General features: G+C 36.5%; 1 protein-coding gene across 2 annotated transcripts in view; it reads right to left on the bottom strand.

The window, feature by feature from the left end:
- The window catches only part of ELP2 (elongator acetyltransferase complex subunit 2), a 39,538-nt gene that overhangs the window by 9,327 nt on the left and 7,490 nt on the right, over nucleotides 1-22,721 (bottom strand). For both annotated transcript variants that reach the window (XM_040074516.2, XM_040074523.2), the window contains 11 exons: nucleotides 20,728-20,792; nucleotides 14,692-14,758; nucleotides 13,693-13,827; nucleotides 12,685-12,780; nucleotides 10,888-10,988; nucleotides 8,799-8,930; nucleotides 8,182-8,331; nucleotides 5,018-5,206; nucleotides 2,818-2,887; nucleotides 1,140-1,235; nucleotides 963-1,020 (listed from right to left, as the gene is read on the bottom strand). In XM_040074516.2, coding sequence (XP_039930450.1) covers nucleotides 963-1,020; nucleotides 1,140-1,235; nucleotides 2,818-2,887; nucleotides 5,018-5,206; nucleotides 8,182-8,331; nucleotides 8,799-8,930; nucleotides 10,888-10,988; nucleotides 12,685-12,780; nucleotides 13,693-13,827; nucleotides 14,692-14,758; nucleotides 20,728-20,792 — 1,159 coding nt within the window. The remainder of the gene's footprint in view (nucleotides 1-962; nucleotides 1,021-1,139; nucleotides 1,236-2,817; nucleotides 2,888-5,017; nucleotides 5,207-8,181; nucleotides 8,332-8,798; nucleotides 8,931-10,887; nucleotides 10,989-12,684; nucleotides 12,781-13,692; nucleotides 13,828-14,691; nucleotides 14,759-20,727; nucleotides 20,793-22,721) is intronic.

Here is a 22,721-nt window from a genome sequence, read left to right as displayed (position 1 = left end):
CAAAACAGATTTACTGCCCAATTGAAGGCAAAGATGAGCTCCCACAGAACTTCCCCCTTGGTCAAATGAAAGCAAGATGCATAGTGTTTTCCCAAAGCTTTTTATTTTCTCCCTCACAAAACTGGTAATGTATAGAGGTAGCTGCAATCATCAGCAAAGGCTCAACATTCTTCTTTTTCCAGTCTGCAAACCCTTCCAGGAGATTCAGATAAATAGACCCATAAGAGATTGAGATTATTCAATTTCTTTGTGCTATACTTTGAAGATTGATACTAAAACTTTGAAGATTGTGAAAGTATAGCTTCAAGTTACTGGGATCCTCAGGAAACAAATCAAGTGACAACGTTCATGTGAAAATTATTGTGAATTTCAGAAAAGGAAGAAAACACATCTGAAGCATTCTAAAACCCTGCAACCTGAAAACCATTATCACGACCACGTAACTCCATTATCTTTGCATCTGACAATCACCCTGTCAGAATTCAATACCCAAACTGGGTTTGTAACCATCTTACTCAACATTTACCACTTTACCTCTAGACACACATCCTGGTTTGGCTGCTGCTTCCACCTGTTGAACCTTTCAACTCTGACAGGTGTTAGGGGCAAGCTCCTCCCTTGATGCCTAAGCCTCTACTTCCATACCACATCTGCAAGACTACACCATGAAGTGAAAGTAGCAGGAAACTCCTTTCACAGAGAGACCTTCAGTATAGACAAGGTTTTAAGGAGAAGCAACGAAGTAAAATAAAATTGTGACACATCTGTTTTAATTGACCTTTTCTTCACTGTTTCCTAATTTTTATATATATATAATTTATTTATTTTACAAGCAATACGGAGCACACAAAGTCAAATGACATAGTGAAACAGGAAGAGTTACAAGACCAGGTTACATTAACATGTTGCGACAGTTTTCTGGAAGTTTTGTAACAAGTAAGAAAAGGAAAAATAAAACTTACAACTTCTGAATTTCAGGCCATAAGGTGTTCTGCAGCAAGTGATCCTCTGGTGGAGGTTCTAAAAAAGATTTATACAGACTATCAAATTTGATTTTTTCTAATCAGCTAAATAATGCTTCAAGTTTATATCCAATTAACCTAATTCTCTATTTCCTACAGCAGAAATTATTCTCATACCTGTAAGGATCAAGGGCTGAAAATAAATCTCTGGATACTGATTTGAAATGGTATTAAATGATTCTTCATCCTCATCTGGTTGAACAGCCATATCTCCTAATAAAGAAAGGACTTCATTAGATAAAGAACATACTTGAAAGGAGGGAAAATACGAGGACTTATTACACAAGTAAAAAAATCTATATTTTTTACAAGTAGTTGAAACTAGGTTTCTCTGCTTGCAGTTACAATAATATGAATACTAGAAGCTAGTTATTAAAATGCATATGCGAATGAGAGGATTTTTAAAAAGTAATAATCTAACCTCCATTTTGAAACTGACCTCTCTGCACTAGCACAATCTTTTAGAGATTACTAAAAAGAATTTCACTGAGCAAAGCAGTCACCAGAATTCAACCTGTGTTCCCCCAATGTTAAACTTTTCCCTCTATATTTGAAAAAGTTTAAGACAAAAATCTCTGATACAAGTGATGATTTCATAAATTTGATGTACATCACTAAATGAAAACGCATGTTTGAGCAAGTATTATCTACAATTTGCAAACTTCAGCGAAACTGCTGAGGGCTCAGTCCTTAGCTTTAAGCAAAAGTACCAGAGGTAACCAAAACTAGTTAATTTTAAGTTAATATTCAACTCTGTCCTTCATTGTGAAGGCATTAAGAAAAAGATACAGAGATGGGGAACAGTTCCTCTCAGACAGAATCTACCTTTTTGCCAAATATACATCTCAAGCACAGCAGTTTCAAAAAGAAGGTATAGAATAAGCAAAGTGAAGACTATCTTCTCGTGCATCTCGTCTGCTGTCTTTGAAAATGCAATGGGCAACGCTCATCTGAGACCACTATTTGAACATCATTCACCATGAAGATTCCTCTGCAAAGTGAGAACATGTCTGTGGTGTTTTACCCTAAGCCATCATTGCTGACAGCACCATGTGAGCAGTGGTGGACAATGCAGGAAAGTTCTATTCATGGTGCTGCTTCTGGTTGGGCCACATGAAATCAGTGGAAATTAGTTATCCTCTGTGTGGCAATAATCTAGAAGAAGGAAGTTTTGTTCCCTCTCTCATTGGAAGAGCTCATGAGAAAGCAGAGGAAAAAACCTTGCCAAAATATATTTTACAAGTTATTTGAAGTACAACAAAGTTGTTTTTTCTCTCACAAATAATTTAGGAAAATTTGGCTTATAGCCATTGAAGACCCTAGAGACAAAGCTTATTAAAATGCCTCCTTTTGTAGATCACACCTTCTGATAAACCTTTAAGCAGAGAAAAAACAGGTCTGACCTAATTTGTATGTCCCCACTATAGTGCATTTTTACCAGAGACTTTATGAAAAAACAGACCCCTAGTCTCATTCCCAGTCTCAGGAAAATACTTTTTATCATTCTAGGGAGATGTCTGTCCCTCCTTCCTTGTTCCCCCACAATGTAATCTGCACTGCCTCTCTAAGGTATTAGTTACTAGTTGGCTAACTAACCCCTCCTTACTTGTGTTTTTACTTTTAAGCACCATGTTTAGGTGCTAGCAAAGAAATAAACAGTTTGCATGATTTTATTTCTAGATTTTAAACTTGCAGTTAAGCCTACACTTACAGACCTTATTAGGTGCACTAAAATAATCCCTTAAATAAAGTTTCCACATGAAACACCACAACTATTATTTCTCACTAGCAATACCTTCAAAAACAGCTTTATTGGATAATCCCAAAGCTGGCACAGTTGCACCTTCTGGAAGATCAGATGATTGCTGAATTAAAGAAAAAAAAAAAAAAGGTTACACATGGATTGTCACGTAGGCTTGGATTTCAAAGGCCACAGCTTAAGGAATCCCCGAGAGTTTCTAGAGTTACTTTCCTAAAGAAGCGAAGAGGACACTTTGAAAAACTCTTGTCCAGAACATACCCCGGACAAAACAAAGACCAGTACTCTGGCAGGAAGGGAAAAAGAAAAAAAAAAAGGAAAAAAAAAAAAAAAAAAAGAGAGAAAAAAAAAAAGGGGGGGGGGGGGGGGCGGAACCCACAATGAAAAAGTGCTTTTCTAAGGCCTCAGCTCAAGTATTTTCTTCAATGCTAATTGCAGGTTTTCTTGCACAGTTATATTTATTCTAGCACATACATGACGATTAATCTATTAACTGAGAGCACTGCAGTTTTTAACACAATAGAACTGGGAAATCATTGTTCTGAAGCGAAACGATAAAGTAGCATTTTGGAAAAGAGAACAGAGGGTGACAGCCTGTGACCACAACTTGAAACACAACTCAGTAAATAGTACAAAGATGTGGCTGGAATACGTGTATGTTTAAAGCAGCACAAGGGAAAGACAAATCATCAGACAGAAAATAGTGCCATAATGGTATAGGGAAAAGACTAAAAATTTAGAAAGGGTAAGTGAACTTGGGGATCTTTGTGATTTAAGAGATTTAATATTTAATAATGAGCTGTAAACTCATTCCCTTATGGTATCAGAAAAGTTCAAAGAAAGATTGTTTTACAGAATTAAATCAATATTTTAGCTGACAGCTTAAAATGTGTTTAAATGTTCATAATTAGATGAGAAAATGTATCAGAGACGCAGACAAGTATAAGGCCTCCAAAACAAAAATGGCTCCTCATTACAACCCAAAGTATAATATAATCCCATGGATTTGAACTGAATATAATCCTATTCAACCCTTTTTGAATATAAAGCTGATATTTTTCAGGTACTTTTTTGGGGAAAGCATTTAAGCTAAATTAAAAAACAAGCTTCCCCACTTTACTGATAAAAAATTTCCACAGAAAATTTTAAGAACGCAGGTCTATAATTAGAGCTCATAAAGCCTTCCTCTTTAACCAAAGCCCATATGAAACACTTTGTGATAGGAATCAACAAACAGCACTCAGAGGAAGAGCCAATAAGAAAAGTCTATAATAAGTAAAATAATGACATCTGCTAGCCTTATAAAAGCACAATGTTATTTGTACCATGGTCATTAATGCAAGTGCTTACCAAGTCCCATGGAATTAAAGCACTAAACAGCTACTTATGCAACCTCTTGCTATCAAAAATGATTCTATTTCTATCCCCAATATTTCAATTGTCAAATTAAACAGAAAGGCTAATCCACCTCTGAGAAACTGCATAGAAAACCCTGCTTTTGAGTGAGATTTCCAAAGAGCATGCAAGGCTCTGTACAGATGCAACTATCTTGAATGAGGTCTGCTCTACAAAATGCAGACAAAATCAGAATTAGACCTTAATGCAAATGGGGAGCAAACAAAGGATACCAACACAGGACAGCTGACATACCCACAACTAAGAACTGGAATGTAAAGGCCTCAAGAAAATTCCCAATGCCACGAGGAAATAAAAGCATGAGCAAGTACATATTTATAAATATTTGTACGGAAGAACTAAAAATAATGGAGAAAGCTTCATGTTATTTCCAAGTACGCAATTACAAAAAAAAAAAAAAAATAGTAATACCAACACATAACCACACAACAGTAATTAGATCTAAACAAGACTACTACACCCTCAAATTAAGGGGAAACACGTTAACAGGCTTTATTGTTTGCTTAATCCCCAAATGTGTACAGCAGTCTACTTTGGTTTGAGTTACTGAAGATTTACCCACACTCTTTTCAATCTTCTGACACAAGGTCTTGCTTGGTTTCAAATAGAACCCGTTTCATATGACAACACCATAAAAATACATATGAAACAACATACAAGGAAGCAAGCAGAAGGGAAAGGAAAAGAAAGGTTATGGTTTCAGTACCATAACTGAAAAGAATTTTTACAAAGTTTAGCGCAATCTGACATTTTCTAAAGCATTGACTTATTTTACATCTAAGAGGGTTCTCCTTACTTAGCATTGCTTTAGCATACTCACTTGAGAGCAAAGCTTCTCCATTGGGATACCAGTGATGTTACTGAAATTTTCTATAAAAATCTTGGGAGCACGAAAAACTCGAAGCACTTTTTCATCTGCTCCTGACACAAACTCAAACCGGCCGATCATTGCCAGACAGCGCAGGTCGTACCCGTGTACTTGAGGCCTGGCAATTTCATGCCAGGTTACCTAAAAATGAGCAGACACACAGCTAAAACACAATTCTTAAACAGAGAAGCAGTGCAATTTAAAGTTCAAAAAAAGCACCACTACTTTACCTCCTGAATTTATTAACACAAAGCAAAGTTAAGAGCAGCCTTCTACTGATGTGCATAAAAGTGGTGCTCACATACATCATTGAATTCTCTTTTTCCAGCAAACCATTCCTGCAATTAGTAAACTGTGTCCCTGCACAGATGTGTTTAAGGCACTTACTGTGACTTCTTTATGATAGACAGTCAGGAATAGAACATAATTTGCCTAAGCAAAAAGAGGTTTGTATCCTACTACTTTCAAGACTGCAAGTCTAAAGGTAGTGATAATTATCTTGCTTCCTTCATCTGTCTTTCACAAAGAACAGCAGCACTGCTGTCAGCAGGCTACAGGTTCCAACTTCCGTCTTTAAATACATGATTAAAGTGAGACCATTTAACAGAAGCTTTGCAAAAACTGACAAAACCATAATAGATTTCTGCAAAAAAAATTTGGAAATTTTGGATAATTGTACAAGTGTTTTCTTTTTTCCTACTTTCTTGAAATAGTCTATCCACTCTTCAAGTGTTAATCCAAGTACACAAGAATTAACAGTTAACCAAAACAGAAATACAAGCTAGTTTTATAGTCCTACTAAAAAACATTAGCAAAAAAAAATTGAAATTTCAATTGCTTTTCTAAAAATCTGATTTACTCTACACATGCGAAAAATTACTTCAAAAAATCCATTTTTTTTCTAGCAAATGCACTTTCATGAAGAAGTTTTTCCTCAGCGTCATTTGCTACTGCACCTCAATGATACTTCAGTTGGAAAAATCCAGTGTGCACTTTTGAGTTAAGAACTAGCAGAATCAGAATCAATTGAAATAACTTCATATTCCAACGCCTGTAGCCAAGACTAGATTTCATATGAATATAAGCAAAGGCATTATACTGACTGTAAACTCCACATATCGCCCTAAAAACTCAATTGAGTTTCGAACATTGAAGTTTCTGATAGGACCTGAATGAGAATTTGAGACATACTACAAAACCCCATGATTTCACAAGGGCTTGATTATTTTTCAGTGTGGAAAAAAGCATTCATTCTTGAAAAAAAAGCTAAAATCAAACAGTGCAACAAGCCCTTCTTACCCTTTACTGGGTACATCTTTACATATAACACAACACACAGCAAGAATGAAAAAAACACAAAAACTCAAAGAGAGAGCTGTGTAAGTCATGCACTAAGCCTCTTCCAGAAAAATCAGGATGCTGATTTGCACGACAAATTGAAGCTGATGGTTATCCCTCTTTTCTGATATTCTGATATCAAACTGTGACTTTAAGAAGCATTCAACACTTAGTTTCCTTTTTATAGGGAAAAACGTGAATATTGAGCTGTAATACTAACTTTCCATAAACATCTGAACCATCCATTGTGTCTTGTAAAGCCAAACATCAGATGCTAAACTCAGTGTGACAAAGAAAGTAAGGCATTTTAAAAGTCTGTGTTATCCAAGTTCATGAGCAGCAGAACTAAAAACCCAGAGTTCAGAAGTCCTGAATAAATCTCTTCAAATGACCCTTCTTTATTCCTCCACTTCACCCATCCAAAAAGGATACTAAGCCTTTCTCCCAACCCATGCAGCAGCAAATATAGAAAATTCTTAGATTTACACCTGGTCAAATTAGCCTAGTGGCTGCTCTGTGTCAGAACAGGAAGGCAAAGTACAAGAATTCAGTTCTTGCCAAATTTAGATATGAAGACTGCAATCACCAGCTGAATCGATTGATTCAAAAGCTTCAGGGCGAGCTGTGCAGGTAAATCAATACAAAGATCTTTCACAAGATAGGATTAAAAATTAGCAAGCAGCATACATAATAAAGAGTGGTACTTCAGAAGGTCACAGAGAAAGTGATATTGACAACTCTTGAATGCTGCCAGGTTACATCATGCGCTAGTCCTGAACTTTGTTTCAATATATTTAATGCACCCTCCTGTGTGGAGATTAGGGCAAAAAGCAGGGAAGGAAACTGGAAATGTCCTTCCTACAACACAAAGCAAAGCATAGCTCTTGAACTGGGATTGCCACCGCTCCTGTGTGGCCTGGAAGAAGGAATTCAAAGAACTGATGCCAAATCTACTCTCTGAAAAACATCAGACCTCCTGTGCTGGTCTACATTACAGACACTTTGATGAGACAGCTCTAATAGTAATAGCCTCCCCCAATCAATGGCACAGGGCCTTATGTGACTACAGTCAGTCTAGTTTCTGCCAGTTTCCTGAATGAAACATTGCTACTGTTCCGCCAGAAAAAGTTGTATTTGTAGAGGAGGAAAATGCATGAGAAACAAAACAGGAACCTCTGCATTCCTAAACAAACTTCCCCCCAGCTCAATACAGGAGTGAGCCAGCAACTGTGTGGCCCTTGGCTGCTGGCTGGGGGTTAAAATAGGACAGGTACCAGCTGCACTCATGTAGTTCAGATAATCATTCTAGTAAAACAGAACCTTTAACTAATTAATGTAAAAAAATACACTGAGAACTTTGCTTAGATTACATTCACGTAAAAAAGCACAAGCAAAGTTGAGTTTCTTTATGATTACCTGCAGCAGTATAGCCAACTGTTAAACACTGCAATAGGTGGTTATTAGTACCAGTCATGTGTTCCTCCTTCTGAATTACTGCAGAGCCTGTTTTCCAAGACTCTCTAGGGAGAACACTAACTGAAGGTAATCTGGACATGGACTCAGGATTGAACTGCAATCATACTGCGTGACTGCGAAAACTCTGCCACTAACAGTTTTAAAGTGAAAACAGCACACACTCAATTACCAAACCAAGCAGTTTTAAACAGATGATTGCTTGCAGAGCTTTTAAGGTTTGAGTTATATTCAGACAACTCGTTCCAAACACAGGACTGACCAAGCCCCCTTAACCACACTCACAAAATCTTTCAAGATCATACCTCTGTCTCTTCCTTCCTTTTCCAGGGAGCAAAGAGCCTTGTAGTTTGATCTGAGCCCACACTGATGATAAACTCTCCTTCTGGGTCCCACTGTACATCCTCTACACTGTTAAAATGTCCTGAAATCACAACTTCTGGAGTCCATTCTTTCTATTAAAAGAGTTCCACAAAGTAAGGAGATTTTCATTTGACTGACTGGCACATTCTAAGCAAAGTAGAAGTATCAATGTGCTTATTAAGCAAGTAAGAAAAAGACATTTGCAAACAGCAAATTATTAGAATTTAAGAGAGGCTGAAGAGACACAAATACTGATGTATTGCTCCCATCTGAAAGAAGCTTGTGTTATTTGTTCAGCTGTGAACAAAGCACAACTACAAAGGAGTTTGGTATATTCAACTGATTTAATGATCCTCACAGGTAAGAAACAGGGTTTAGAGCCTGGAGGATTTCAACCTCCCTTCTGTGCAGGAGTGAGACTCTATTCAGAAAAGGACTATTTCAATCACTAATTTTAAATTGTACTGCCACACTTTTCTATTAATAACAGAAACTTACCTCAAATGACTTAAAAGCACAATTCTTTTCAGTAATACTACTAACAAAAAAACCAACGTACCTTATTAACTGTAGCCTGTTTCCAAAGGTGTAGTGCTCCATGAAAAGCATGAGCAATGATCATCAAACCATCTGGACTAAACTGGCAGTCAAAAAATCCAAGAGTATTGCCACCCACTTCACCTACTCGTACCTAAATGAATGAACAGAAGTGAAATACCCATGAAAATGGCCTTCCATTCCTAAAAAAATCATTCTTACTTCATGAGATGAAAAACTACCTATAGACAAGAGTTCACATTACACACACTAACAAATTCGAAGAACATTTTAATTGCAAAGTTAAGCTCTGAAATGTCATGGGAACTAAAGCGGCATGCCAATTGAATGGAGCCTCCCTTCACAGACATCTCAAGATAGGATCCCCCAAGGGAAAGAAAACACTACATTAGATGAGATGGAAACCCAAATGTTCTGTGTTTCAGTCCAGCTTGTTGGATGCAACAGCTCCTTATCGCTGTTGCCTGGCTATTGCTCTGTTGCACAATACAGAAAAATGATCCAAAGAAACAGTAGCTCCCAAGTGGTTCCACCGTTTTTTTCCTACTTAATTTGCAAGATTCCATAGCATATTTTCACTTCCCAGTTTCCCCATGAACACCTGCAATTTGATTCACACTCCTTCTGTGGCGTATTCTGGCCTCTGTTTTGTGCTCCTCTTACAACCTCTCATGTATGTATACATTCATATGGACACGCCTTAGAGTTGCTCTATTGCCATTCCACTTTTTTACTTTTATTAAAAGATTAATAGTCACACTTTTCAAGTTTTATTCAAGATATAAGACAACAATTTATTTCAAGTTTTCAACTCCCCCATTCTTATATAGCCTCTTTTAAGAACAAAATGAAATGAAGAAATGAACGAGTGTCCCATTTTAAATGGCACTGCACTAGTAGTTCCATTTTATTAGCACTCATTCAAAAAAAATACCATTCATACTGAAGTGACTTTGATGCTTCCATGCTAGAGGCAGAATTCTAGTCTCACCTCTGAGCAGGGGAATGAATTTCTGAAGACATCTTGTTCATTATATCATGATGAAAGAGAGAAACTGGAATGTTCCCCTTGTGCCCTTCCTCCTCCCTGCAGGCTTCCCTCTCTTGATACAAAATGGATTTTTGCTGTTAAAATGCCTGATCTGAACTTGAAGCTGCACACTTGTAGAACGTTAAATTAAAGAATCACAACTTGCAACAAGCTTTACTGCACAACCCATTTTTAGATGGCTCGTGAATTTAGCCATGACTATGTGTTACACCTAGGGACATCCAATGGCATCTCTATGTGATTGCCCTTTTACGAACTAATTTCTACTTAAAGTACAAAGGCTTCAGAACTTTTTAATGAAACAGAGGAAAAATGAAATACCCTATTGTAATTCTAGATTTTTCACCCAAGAGATGATTGGAACTTTCTTTGTGACAGGAAAGATCTCAAACAATGGCTGGCATAACCCAACACAAACAAGTTCAACTGAACTACTGCAATTTGGAAAAGCAGGTCAGCTGAAAAGACATCAATCAAAGCACTAGAGAATCTTGTTGTACTACTTGCTTGTTTAGGATGATCCACATCCAAAAGCTTTCAGAATACTACATGAGTGACACGAGTATTCAGCTCAAATGGAAGAAAAACCTAACGACACAGCCAACGATCAAGTTACTGTGGGTAAAGCCAGGCTTGTGAATTTCCTGTCACTGCGTGGTAACTGCTTAGGTCACATTCCCACAAGGATGAACTGCAAATAGTTCAAGAGCGTTTCTTCTCCTCTTATCATGGGTATGTAGCATGTGTTGCTATGGAGCCCCTGCCTTGTACACTGTGATTGACAGTTGAGCAAAACTCCCCCTAATAAACTCCCTAGTATAGTAATAAGAAAACAAACAAACAATAAAAATCATATTATATCCCCTTTTTAAAAATACAGTTTTACTCGCAACAGAGCATTGGAATGAGTATTTTTGCAAGAAAACACTTTGCCTTTCTCTGACAGAATTTTAGAGAGTTTTTGTTCCCTACAGTACACACATGCTGCTGGAAACACAACCTGAACACAGTACATATTTTGAGTAAGACTGACACTTGCCTGTTCTAGCCAGACTCCAGATTCTTTATCAGGTTCCCAGATGATCACAGTTTTGTCCATTGATGCAGATAATATCCTCATTGGTTGTTGCATGCTGCCATCTACAGTACAAGGAAAATTATTACCCTACAACCTAGGAGCATACTTGCTAAAGAAATTAGGTGATACTGAAATACAAACACATTACAAAAATTGTTTGGCATCAGAGACATGCAGTTCTTAATATGCCAAATTTACAGGCTCTACATTGTTGCCAGGCATTCTTTAGGAGATATTGTATTCTCAGCCATAATCACCCAAGAAAAAGTAAAACACATACATGAGAACAACCATATTCCACAGTTTTCTCACTCTGAACTTATTAAATACAATTTGGAGGAAAAGCTAGAGTTTCACAAAGAGAATGCACAGCAGTTAATGGTTCCATTCCTTAAGTAAGTTTTTACTGAGAGATTGACAGTTTAAAATAATTGCCTGGTATTGACTGTTTGGGGTTTTTTTCCCAAATTGTTAGGTTTGCTGCCGACTTCAGCAGACTCTAGCACCCCGTAGTACATTCAGTAACTCAGGACTGCTCCCCAGAATGCAGCGAAACACTCCAGAAAAAAGCCCAGCACAGAATGGGAAAGAGGGAGCTGGTTCATCACCAGTAGTGAAGCCTGTAGGAAAACCACTGAGAACCCTTCTTGATAGTATAGATACTGGCAGGCATCTCATGAGGTGATATGTCAGCAAAAGACTTCCCACCTTACCTTCTGCATTGAGAATATGTCTCTCAGATCAGTTTGCCTCTAATGAAAACCTATTTTGGGGAACCCAGCATTGGGCAGGCCACAGAACACAAGCAGCTTCACATATGCAGAAGCACCCAGAAAACTTCATAGTCTAACAGGACAGTTTTCAGATTGCAGTGCAAGGCTGACAAGCCTACATTGTGCCCAAACCTTGTCCTAAAAGGCTAAATCTTTTACTGGTGTCTAATTTAGAAAAAATGAGAAAAGTTTAAGGACCAGATAACTAAACTGATATTTTAAAAGCAAGTCCGGTGTCTTTCATTACATGTATTCTGACATTCTAATGGCACTCTGCTGTTCAAGTGTTGCATATATACCAGCAAAACTGTCCTTTGTACTGCTGAAGTCACCCGCCATCAGTAACTCTAAAACACATCAGAAAGACACCTTTGCCAGTACAACTATTCAAGGGTGTTCTGATTGTTCAATGTCAAATCAAAAATCTCCCCTTATATGCCAAGTAGACACATAACAGCAAATCAGTCCTGCAAACAAGGTTGTCAGAATTTAAGGATTTCAAAAGAAAGATAAATACTAGGGTAAAATGCAAAATGAAACTATAAATAACACTGTTGCAATGGGAGTCTGCGCTAATGCCTTAAATGCTCAAGAAAACTGATACTCCAGAAATCTACACCACTAAAGAGAAAGGAGATCTCTTGAGGTAATGTTTACCTTCTGAAGAACAGACATTTCAAATACATGTATAAAGGTAACCTATTAGAGCTACTAATTCATACTGATTAATTAAACTAATTTGTACATCATAACCAACAAATCAATTACAATAAAGTCTGTACAGCTCTTTCACTTAATTCCATTCCTTAAAGAAAATGTGAGTACAATGCAATATCTGTTTACTCATAAAACATTATTTGCAGTACTTAAAGACTGCCATTATCTACAGGAACAAGTGAACATGCAAACACAATACAAAGAGATGTGACTGTACTCTAAGTAGAAGACACTTAACATTGCTGGTAAATGTTTGAAATCTTTTTACCTTTGGAAATTGAAGGTTGCCAGTGAACTGCATACACCCAGTTTTCATGACCAGCCAACACTGACTCCAAAGAAACTGCATATGATGTATCAGCATCTACCACAAATCAGAAAAAAGCATATTTCTTTCTAAAAGCCAAGAAAGACCAGGTCATTTCTGATACCTTTACTGAAAATAATCAACTGCTTTCTACATCTACCAATATCTCAAAAGCTTCTAGACACTGAACAGCTCCTTGAAATCCTACTTTGGCACAAGCCCTGAGTACGAGATTCATGATCACAGGTCAGTGTACTGCCTCAAGAGGGGTCTCTCAGAATTCCCAGAAAACTCTCAAGTAGTGTTGAAATAAATGCTCCAAATTGGCACTACACATACTCCTATGCATATCTGCATCTCTAAATGACTGAAAACACAAGCATTAAGATACTTGAAACAATGAATCAGGATTTGCAGGAAGTATCATGAGCACTTTTTACACATAACATCATACACACTTCACTATATTAACTCGGTTGCCAAATGATTTACCCTACAATGTACCCTACAATCAGCAATGCAAGCATCTGATGTTACTGTGCTTAAACAGCTTGTTAAATGACCATAAAGTAAGCCTGCACATGCTTATCTGTATGTTTCTAATCTTTAAGTAATAGTAGCACCTCTTAATTCATTGAATTCAAAAAGAAAATAAAAGGTAATTAAACTGAAGAACTACACAACAGCTTCCCTCCCACAGACAAATAAGTGTCCTACAAATGGAATTTGGAATATGCATAACAATAACAACCCATGTTGGTATTAAGCTCTCTCATTGCCTTACCACTTCTTGTAATACATCATTAACTTTTGGCTTTAAAACAGTAATTCTGCTTTTTTAACAGCGAAAAATAATGCAGTCAACACGAAACAAACCAAGCTACTTGGTAACCACCTTGTAAGCTTCCCTGGAACCATGAAAAGACACACAAGTGAAAAGTGCCAGAGAATTTTACAGCTGTTACCTACCTTTAACAGTAAAAACATTCTCTTTCAGTTTTATGGAATCATCTTCAGTTTCTGGAATTTGTTTTGATTTTGTACATAATTTCCAAATTCTTATCAAACAGTCCTGAGCACAGCTTGCTAAGAAAAGGTCTTCACCTATTTGTTTTCAGAAAAAGAAAAAAAAAAAAAAAAAAAAAATAGAGCCACATTTTCATTGCAACCACTGCCATGACTAATCTATCACCCTTCCACACGTGCACCTAACAACATTATCCCAATTTTTCCTATTGTACACAGTATCATTAAAAAATCCACTGTTTTATTTCAATATCAATTCATTCTCCCACTCAAATTCTCTATTTTATAATGCACTATGAACATGTCCCTGCATGTAAGACGTGGAAGATATGGTAAGCATTGTACATGTTATACATATACCTCCCTACTATCTATGGCCTTTACTTTTGGAATTCTATCAGTCTCAATACTTGTCAAAATCTTTCCTTTTCTTTCTCCAGGTTTGTAGCTTTTTTTTTTTTTTTTTTTGTGGTGCAATTGCAATAACTATTTGATTAGTTAATGTCTGAAAAGATTTTCCTCTTAATTTCCCAATTAAAAAAAAAAAAGAAAAAAGAAAAAAAGGGGTGGGGGGAAAAGCAGAAAAAGAGAAGATAAACATACTATTTCCCCCTACTCTCTTTACTTTAAAAAAAGCAGCCAACACTTCCTCACTCAGATACAGACATTTGTATATTGAAAAGGACAAGTTGCTAAAACCCCAATTTGTCTGCATTTAAGTACCGGTCAGGTAAACATCCCTGAAACAAGCAAGAAAAATATTTTAAAAGGATACAAAGTTTAATCTTGATTTTCAATATTAATTTCCACTATCTAAGGAAAGCAAACATCACAACCACAAGAGCTTAGGTGCTGCAGTGCATCAAGGTCATCTGCTGGAGGGGTAAAACACTTGTACTGCCACTAAAGGACTATTCCATTTTATTCATCTTCCATACTCACCACAGACTGCCCACTCAACGCCTCTTATCCAATCTTCATGGCCAGGGAGTATTAAGGTTTTCTGAAACTGAATAAAAACTCCTGTTACATCACAGAAATGCACCTAATTACCATCCACATATCAGTAATACACTTTATTTTTTCAAGTCTTTTGTATTTATAGCTTCTGTTTTTTGAAACAGGGAAAAGAATAAGCCACTACTATGGATTGTAATTTACACACAGATTCAAAGCCTTTTTGGTTTTGCCACCACTAGATAAGCACATGTAACATTACAGCATTTCCCATTTATGAGCAAGAAAGGATATGAATTTAAGGTGCACACTTTCAAGAGGCTACAGCCTTTCTATGATACATTTGAAATTTTTTAAAAATTTTTCAGGTTTACCGTGGTACACAAAGAATAATAATGCAGGTTTGATGTGACAAGTAATTTCTTGAATTTGTGTGAAGTGGATGTTACTGCAGACAATGAAGAAAACGAATACAGGTAAAATCAAGCATAAAAAGAAGAGCAAATGCTTTAAAATTATTTCAAAAATAAATTTATAATAGAATATGATTAATAAGAATCAGTTATGGTAATGAAAATATTCTTTACGTTTCTTAAGTTTATTGACAAAATTTCTAAGGAAGAACATTAAGAACTGCTGATGGAAAATTCAGCATGAACATGGGCTCAGGAACACCAGAATGCAAACACAGTCCAGATTCCTTTTTAAGAACTTTCACTAGTAATTTATTTTCATTTATAACATATGTAACATTACTGTTTTATTTTGATTCAAGTACAACTATTTACTCCTTACTTAGCATTTAACTCATTTCTGCTTTTCTTTGCCCAGAAACAGTCCTACTTCCATGACATTTTTTTATTCCAAGTTGAATTAAAAAGTCAGAAGTAACTGTTACAGTTAAAACAGCAGTGTAGTTTAGTATGAATAACTTATCACGTTATTTCTGGCATTGTATTCTACTAAATCCCTTACCTAGGCCTACTTAGAGCTATGACTAAATGACAGCCTCTGCTATCTGCAGCTGAGGTCTCTCTTCCAAGCTGTGATAGGGGGAAAAAAAAAAAAAAAAAAGGAAAAATTTGTATGCTTATGAAAAAATCCATACTCAGAAACTTGTGTTCTCTCTTTGATCCAACATTCCTGATATTCTCCAAAACCACCTTTCCATCAAACAGTATTACTCTGTCTCACCTCATCATACATCTGCAGTCACAATTATAAAGTGGTTTAGTTTGGAAAGGACATTAAAGATCATCTAGATCCACCCTCTCAGCCATGAGCAGGGACACTTTCCACTAGACCAGGCTGCTCAAAGCCTCATCCAACCTGGCCTCAACCCACTCCAGGGATGGGGCATCCACAGCTTCTCTGGGCAACTTGCCCCAGTGCCTCACCACTCTCACAGTAAAGAATTTCTTCCTAATATCTACTCTAAACCTACACTCTCTCAGTTTGAAGCCATTGTCCCTTCTCCTCCCATATACTTATATGCCTTTGTAAAACATCCCTAAAATTACAGAACTATCTATAGATGAGATACATGACCAGAACAGGATATGTGATCAGACCAAGCTGATCTCAGATACTTCCAAATGAGAAAGTTTACGTCTCAAGAATGTGTTCTCACAGCCTCCCAAGCCTCATTTAGCTGGTCACTTCTGGTACCACTGGAACTTCCAGATGGGGCATTCCAGACAGATGTTTATGTTAAACACCCAAAAGGTTATGTGGAAAGGCAGAAAGGAACATCCAGGAAGTGAGATGAAACAGCAACGTAAAGATTTTTCTGAAGATGATATGCTTCTGGCAATACATTAAAAAAAATCTTTAGCAATTGATACTTCAGATAATAGATAAAACACATTTATTTATTCATTTATGTGATCTTTGATAAAATGCTCTGCATTTTAGTCATCAAGGTTAGTTGGCAAATTTATTTCTAACTGAAAGATTAGTTCAGGTTGAACTGTTGGTAACATCGTTCTCTTTTATGATTCCTTTTATGCTAAACAGTGTGTGTATCTCCTGAAACTAGACCCTAATGTTAATCTAAACACACATCTAATCATTTTCCCTTTTCAAGGTGTTGTGGTGTGAGTTTGTTTTTTTTTTTTATTACCCTCCTCATCTTACATCAAAGAGATCTATTAAGAAAAGCAGCCATTTGTTTTCCCTTTAAAGAGTAAAACTAATTACTTTGAAATTATTAATACCACCCCAGATTTCTAAGTCATTTCCCAAACAGTTGTTTAGGCACTACTCAGCTTTAAGTCAAGCACGCAGTTCTTTTGTACTGCAGAACAAGCATACTTAACCAGTCAGCTAGAAGCCTGTACTAATTTTTATTTGTATATGCTTACAGTGTATAGTCCCATTGAACTATTCACATGATTTAAGGTAGAGGCTGCTGAATTTAATCACCTCATACTCACTCACAGTAACAACACCAGCACCAGTTCGTGCATGAGGCTTCACTGTTGAGGAGAGATACCCTCAAATCTCTGTAAACCCCTTAAATGACAAACTCATGTTGCTGCCTTTCCCATCCCTATAACATCATCCTCCACTCTGCACCCATCTGAGCAGTGTCAGTACAGTGGCTGGAAAACAGAGGCGAACACAAGGGCTATTACCATACACAGAAGGATGATGCCATGAAGCATGAGGAACACAACATTCGCAGTTATATGATTTAGTTTCAGGTGGTCTGTAAGGAGCAAGGAGTTGGACCCAGCAATCCTTATGGGTCTCCTTAAACTTGAGATATTCTAAGATTCTATGATTCAAAGTTTTCAAGACACTGTTTCCCATAAAAATAAAAACTCTCAACTGAAACTGAACAAGGAGTAGTGTATGCTGCTATGCTAAGATTTTTAGTATTTTCTTGCCCTTTTTTGTCTCTTGCCATCCTATATTCAGTTTCTTAACACGTATTCAGTTCCAAACTTGAATCAATATAAAGGTTTGTGCAGATGCACATGATCGTTATTTTTAGGTGATTCAAAGTTTCTATTATTGTCTAGGCTATATATACCTATTTTGAGCTGTCATTTTCTCTTTTTTACAGATTTTTTTTTTATAGTCTTATATTTCCTCTATTTCAGTTTCCACTTGGTCCTCATGGGATACGTAAGAAGTTACAGTACCAACACTTAAATCTAACAAAACCTCCTGGTCTGACTCTACTTCACAGGCTTTCCCATGCCTCTTACCTAATCTCTGAACACTGTTGCTTAGCAGCTATCTAATCTCTTTCATTTTAAGCAAAGAATAAAGCTGTTCTGTAGGTAGCACAACTAATGAAGCTGTGGACATGCCCAGCACACTCTACACAACTAATCCTGCCCACACTTTGAGTACAACTCTTTCAGGACCAGGCTAGTAGCAGTTTGGTAAATTTGGCAGTAGTGTTCCAAGTCTTCTCATTTTTTCTCCAGCAAACACTAGATGCAATACCCCTCCTCTACACAGCTGTTAATATCAACAGATTACAAAGAGCATGAATCATCTGTGATTCATCCCCCTATCCCACATCTCAACTACACCAAACTATTTGTGTGGAACCCAAAACATACAGTGCACCATCTTCTCAGAAATACAAAGCATATTTTGGTTTAAAACTCTAATTTAATCTGCTGGTTTACTTACTTGCCCTCCACAGGCAACATCTGCAGATGTTGTATCTCAAGCAGGAAGACACATTATGGTTTCTGAGAGATTTTTCCCTGGATACTTTTATAAATCAATACCCTTCCAACGAGTCAGAAAAGCAAAGAGTTCATTTCCTCTCTACTATTTAACACAGTAAGGGATCTATGAGTAGGGAGTCTCAAAGGATGTAAAGTGTGTCCACTCAGTTTTAAAAACCAACCAGTTTTTAATGAATAAATACATTTTGACTGTAAAATTAATGAGTTTACCAAAAGGTAGCTTGAATTATCTAAGTAAAGATGCCTCATTGTCCCTCAGAGTCTAACAGTGCCCTTTAAGTTTCATTAGAATGCCCTGTTATGAATGCATGTTCTATCTCTGGATTCACACATTCATAACAACCTTTTTGAGGATGTTAACTAAAGGAAGTGCTTTACAAGAGTCACTGAATTAACTGGATAGAGCTATAAGCCCTTACCGGTAAGGGAACAACACAGGAGTTAAGATTCTGATCACACTCCTATGCCAAGTTCCAGGAAAAAATAGCACAGCTACAGTAACACTTCCTTCAAATACCTTTAATACTACTAAGAAGCCATAAAAAAGGTGTCAGTACATCTGAGAAAACCTGGTGAATGAGGTTTAGCAGCTAGGCAGGAATTCATGTCAGAAGGCTTGCAAGGATGTTTTAATTCTTTTAACAGTTGTAAAGCATAACACAGGCTCTTCTCATTGAGGCCTGCACAGTCCACTTAGCTAAGAGATTTTCAGGAAAGTTAAGATAGACACCAACAAGTTCTACTTCATTTAAGAGATATTCTGAACACCAAGTCTGCCACAACAGCTGGTAAAAATACTTTCTGAAATTGAAAGTGCGAAAAATAACATATGCAAAACAAAATTGCTCGCCCCTTGTATAAATAAAGTTTTGTACCTCCAAAAAAAGACAGCACAAACTTGTTTATGAAGCTTAAGGGGGAACTTGTTTATTCAAGTTACCTTCCTTTACCCTCCACAGACTGACTGCCTTTTAAAATAGCAGACTACTGTTATACTGGAAAGTTTGGCCAACAATGGGCAAAATAAGTTATGTATCTCTGAACATTTTTGGCAGACAAACTGTATATAATTTGTTAACCTGAATCATACAAGAAAAAAAGTTTCAAACTCTGAATGAGAAAAGCCAACTGCACAGTCCCTGAGATAAATGTCTTTCTTTAACACATTGAGAATCAGTAGTGGCATTCTGCCATTGCTAATTCCCAGAGAATTCGTTAAACTGACTTAACTCACAAGCTCCACATGAAAAAAAGAAAACAACAAAAAAGCACCCTTCCTTTCTACTGAGTGGTCGAGAAATCATTAAACATAGAAGAAGAGGATGAAGTACTCATTTCATGGACAAGAGCAACCAAAAAAATGTTATTACTGTACATGGCAGCACAAACTGGCAAAACTATCTCTAGAGTAGCTTTTATCTCCCTCTCTCTCTCAAAAAAAAAAAAAAAAAAAAAAAAAAGAAAAAGAGCAACTAAACTATACTTTAATCCCTAAAGGGCGTGTGTCTAAGCAGATGAAGTGGTTCTACTTATGCCAGTTTCAAAGGTGGGTTCTAAATGGTATCTTCACTGGTGCATCAGGAGAGCTTTTGTGGTTAGGAGGGTTTTTTTTAAGGGAGTGAGAGAAAGAAAGAAGTGATGCTGAATTCTGTTTTGGAAAACAGTCCAACATTCAACACAACACATACTTTAGAATCCAACAAAACTTATGAACAGATGGAAGAGAGGACATTATGTTTTTCTACTGCTCAAAAGGAATATTTATCTGTATGAAAAACTAAAAATTGCCAGCTTCCAAATAACACATGAAAAATATGTGCTTTTATAGAATCAGATACTCCTAAAAATATTTTTTTTGATGTTCAAAAGCAGTCAAGCATAAAGGGCATACTTAGCAACACACATAAAATTCCTCAGATAGAAGTCATAACAGTTTTATTGTAAGAATTTATAGAATGAAAGTAACATCATTTCCATATGAACAACTCAGTGCCTGGATACTTAATATAAGAAGGACAGTATTTTGTATCAGTGGGAATAGAAACAGGCTATCTTCACACGGGGGGGGGGGGGGGGGGGAAATCAAGAAAAACTAACACTTTCAGGCACTGACAACTTCAGTATTCTGTATGTGCATTCCATCATTACCTAGAAAAATGGATTACTATTTGAAAAAAGTTGTTGTATGCAATGGCTATGTAGAGACAGAAAGGACTTACTGAGGAACTTGGAAAACATCAATAGCACATTTCAAAAGAAGCAGAAGAACTCAGTAATGCTCTGAGCAAGAGACAAAAATATTAATTACCTGACCGTTCTGCTGTATAAACAAACTTATTTTGCAGTCATCACCACCACAAGCCAGTATTGGTACTAGAAAGGAAAAGAAGGTCTTCATTTTTTAATAAGATCTAATACTCTAGGATATGAAAAAATATAAATAATGTAAAATTCTATACAGAACTATAACAAAATATAACAATACTAACAGACAGGCAAGTGTGATACCATTTTTTAATGTTTTCTACATTAGCTGCCTAATAAACTAGTATCTTAAGAACACAGAACTCAAAAGTTATTTTGACATGCAAATAACAGCTCAAAGTATTTAAGGTGCTAAGAATTTTTAATTAATTATGTTTTATTGGTATCAACAGGCATTTGCTCTAAATACAGAAGAAGGAAGGAACAAAACAAAACTACTCAGAACTAAGGCAATTCAAGTTCCTAAATCAACTAAGATAGGTTTAGATGGAGTTAGCATAATTATCATACAGCCAATAAAAAGACCAAAAATGGAAGACAGATCACCACTACCTGTCCCCAAGAACATGAAAGCAATGAAACATTTTTCACTCAAGACTACTCAAGTGGTTGACTTCCACTGGCTAACCTAAAAAGCGCACAAGCCCTATAAGCCTATTGAATCAAACCAGAAAAAGTTATGTCTGAGTTTAAAAAAAAGAGAAGTTAGGCAGTATATTAGCTTCTCTCTCCAACAGAAGACAATGAGGAAAAATAGTTAATGTTTACTCCACTCTTTTTTAAATCATAAGGAGGAAGTGCTACTGCTAGGGACTGTAACAGTAAAAGCAAATAAATTTAGTATAAAACTGTGAAGATGTAAGTTTTAAGGGCTAGACAACTGCATTTCTCAAATCTGGATAGAAAACAAGATATTAAATGTCACTAAAATCAACTACTTCTTTTAACAAAAAAGCCTCCATGACATCCCTTTGTATAGATAATTTTCTCCTTATTATGGATAGATCAAAAATCAACTTGAATATTCATAATATGTTTATTCTCCATACTAATTTCTTCTTTCTACTTGTACCAAATCTGTGCCTAGTTATCCATGGCTCCTCTTACACTTCTCAGTCACATTCCACATTCTTACAATTCCATCACTTGCTTCTTCTCTCCAATCTCTAAGTCACAATTCACCTCCATCTCCTCTCTTTAACAGGCCTAAAAGAAACCTGCTTTGGATTGAAAGTGATGAGCTGCTTTGAATGATCAGGTCCACAGAAATTGGACAGGAGTGACATTTTCTTCCACAAAATACAATACAATGGATGTTCTTGAAGACAATATCATCCTTTCCTAAGAAACATATTTTATGGGCCATTATTGTAACTACATATTTACTCAATGGAATGAAACTTTAACTAAGAAAGCCAAAGAGTGAATTATGATTTAGCTGCTGTTGTAGACAAATGCAAATACTTTCAGTCAAAAAGTTCTATCAAGAAATATATATCTGGCAAAAATGAACTAGTGTACAGTTTTTCAAATAAATGCTTTGGGGTATAAGAATTCAGATCTGAGTAAGATAAAATTCCTGCAGAGGAAAAAAGAAAAGTAAGGTGGATAAGCAGGGCTTTTCAAAATTCACTTTCTCTTTTTTTTTCACCTGTGGCAATTCAGTTCTGAGACAATTATTTGCTGTCAGAGGCCAAACTACATCATGACAATTTTCTAGGTGGAAGGAAAAATCAGATTATAAGCCAAATAGCTGATCAAGACTTGTAAAATAGTAAATCCTATTGCCAGCATTTTAGAAGCAGACACTGTGCAGACACTGCAAGGCAAAAAGCAAGCAAGCAACCAAAACTGCACAAAGCTCTCCTTCAAGGCTAAACAGCAGATGTACAGAATCTCCTTAATGAACAGGCTGCCAGAAAAGTGTTTAAGCTGCATTCTAGCTGCAAATGGCCAGTCAGATTTTTATAAGCAGTTTTCTATCTGTTTTCCCTACTTGAATTCTTGATAAAAGTGGGTCATTTTTTTTTAAATAAC

This window comes from Hirundo rustica, chromosome 1, assembly GCF_015227805.2.
Source record: "Hirundo rustica isolate bHirRus1 chromosome 1, bHirRus1.pri.v3, whole genome shotgun sequence".
Classification (NCBI taxonomy): domain Eukaryota; kingdom Metazoa; phylum Chordata; class Aves; order Passeriformes; family Hirundinidae; genus Hirundo; species Hirundo rustica.
Note: the sequence above shows the minus strand (reverse complement) of the source record. Positions and strands in the feature narration are given on the sequence as shown.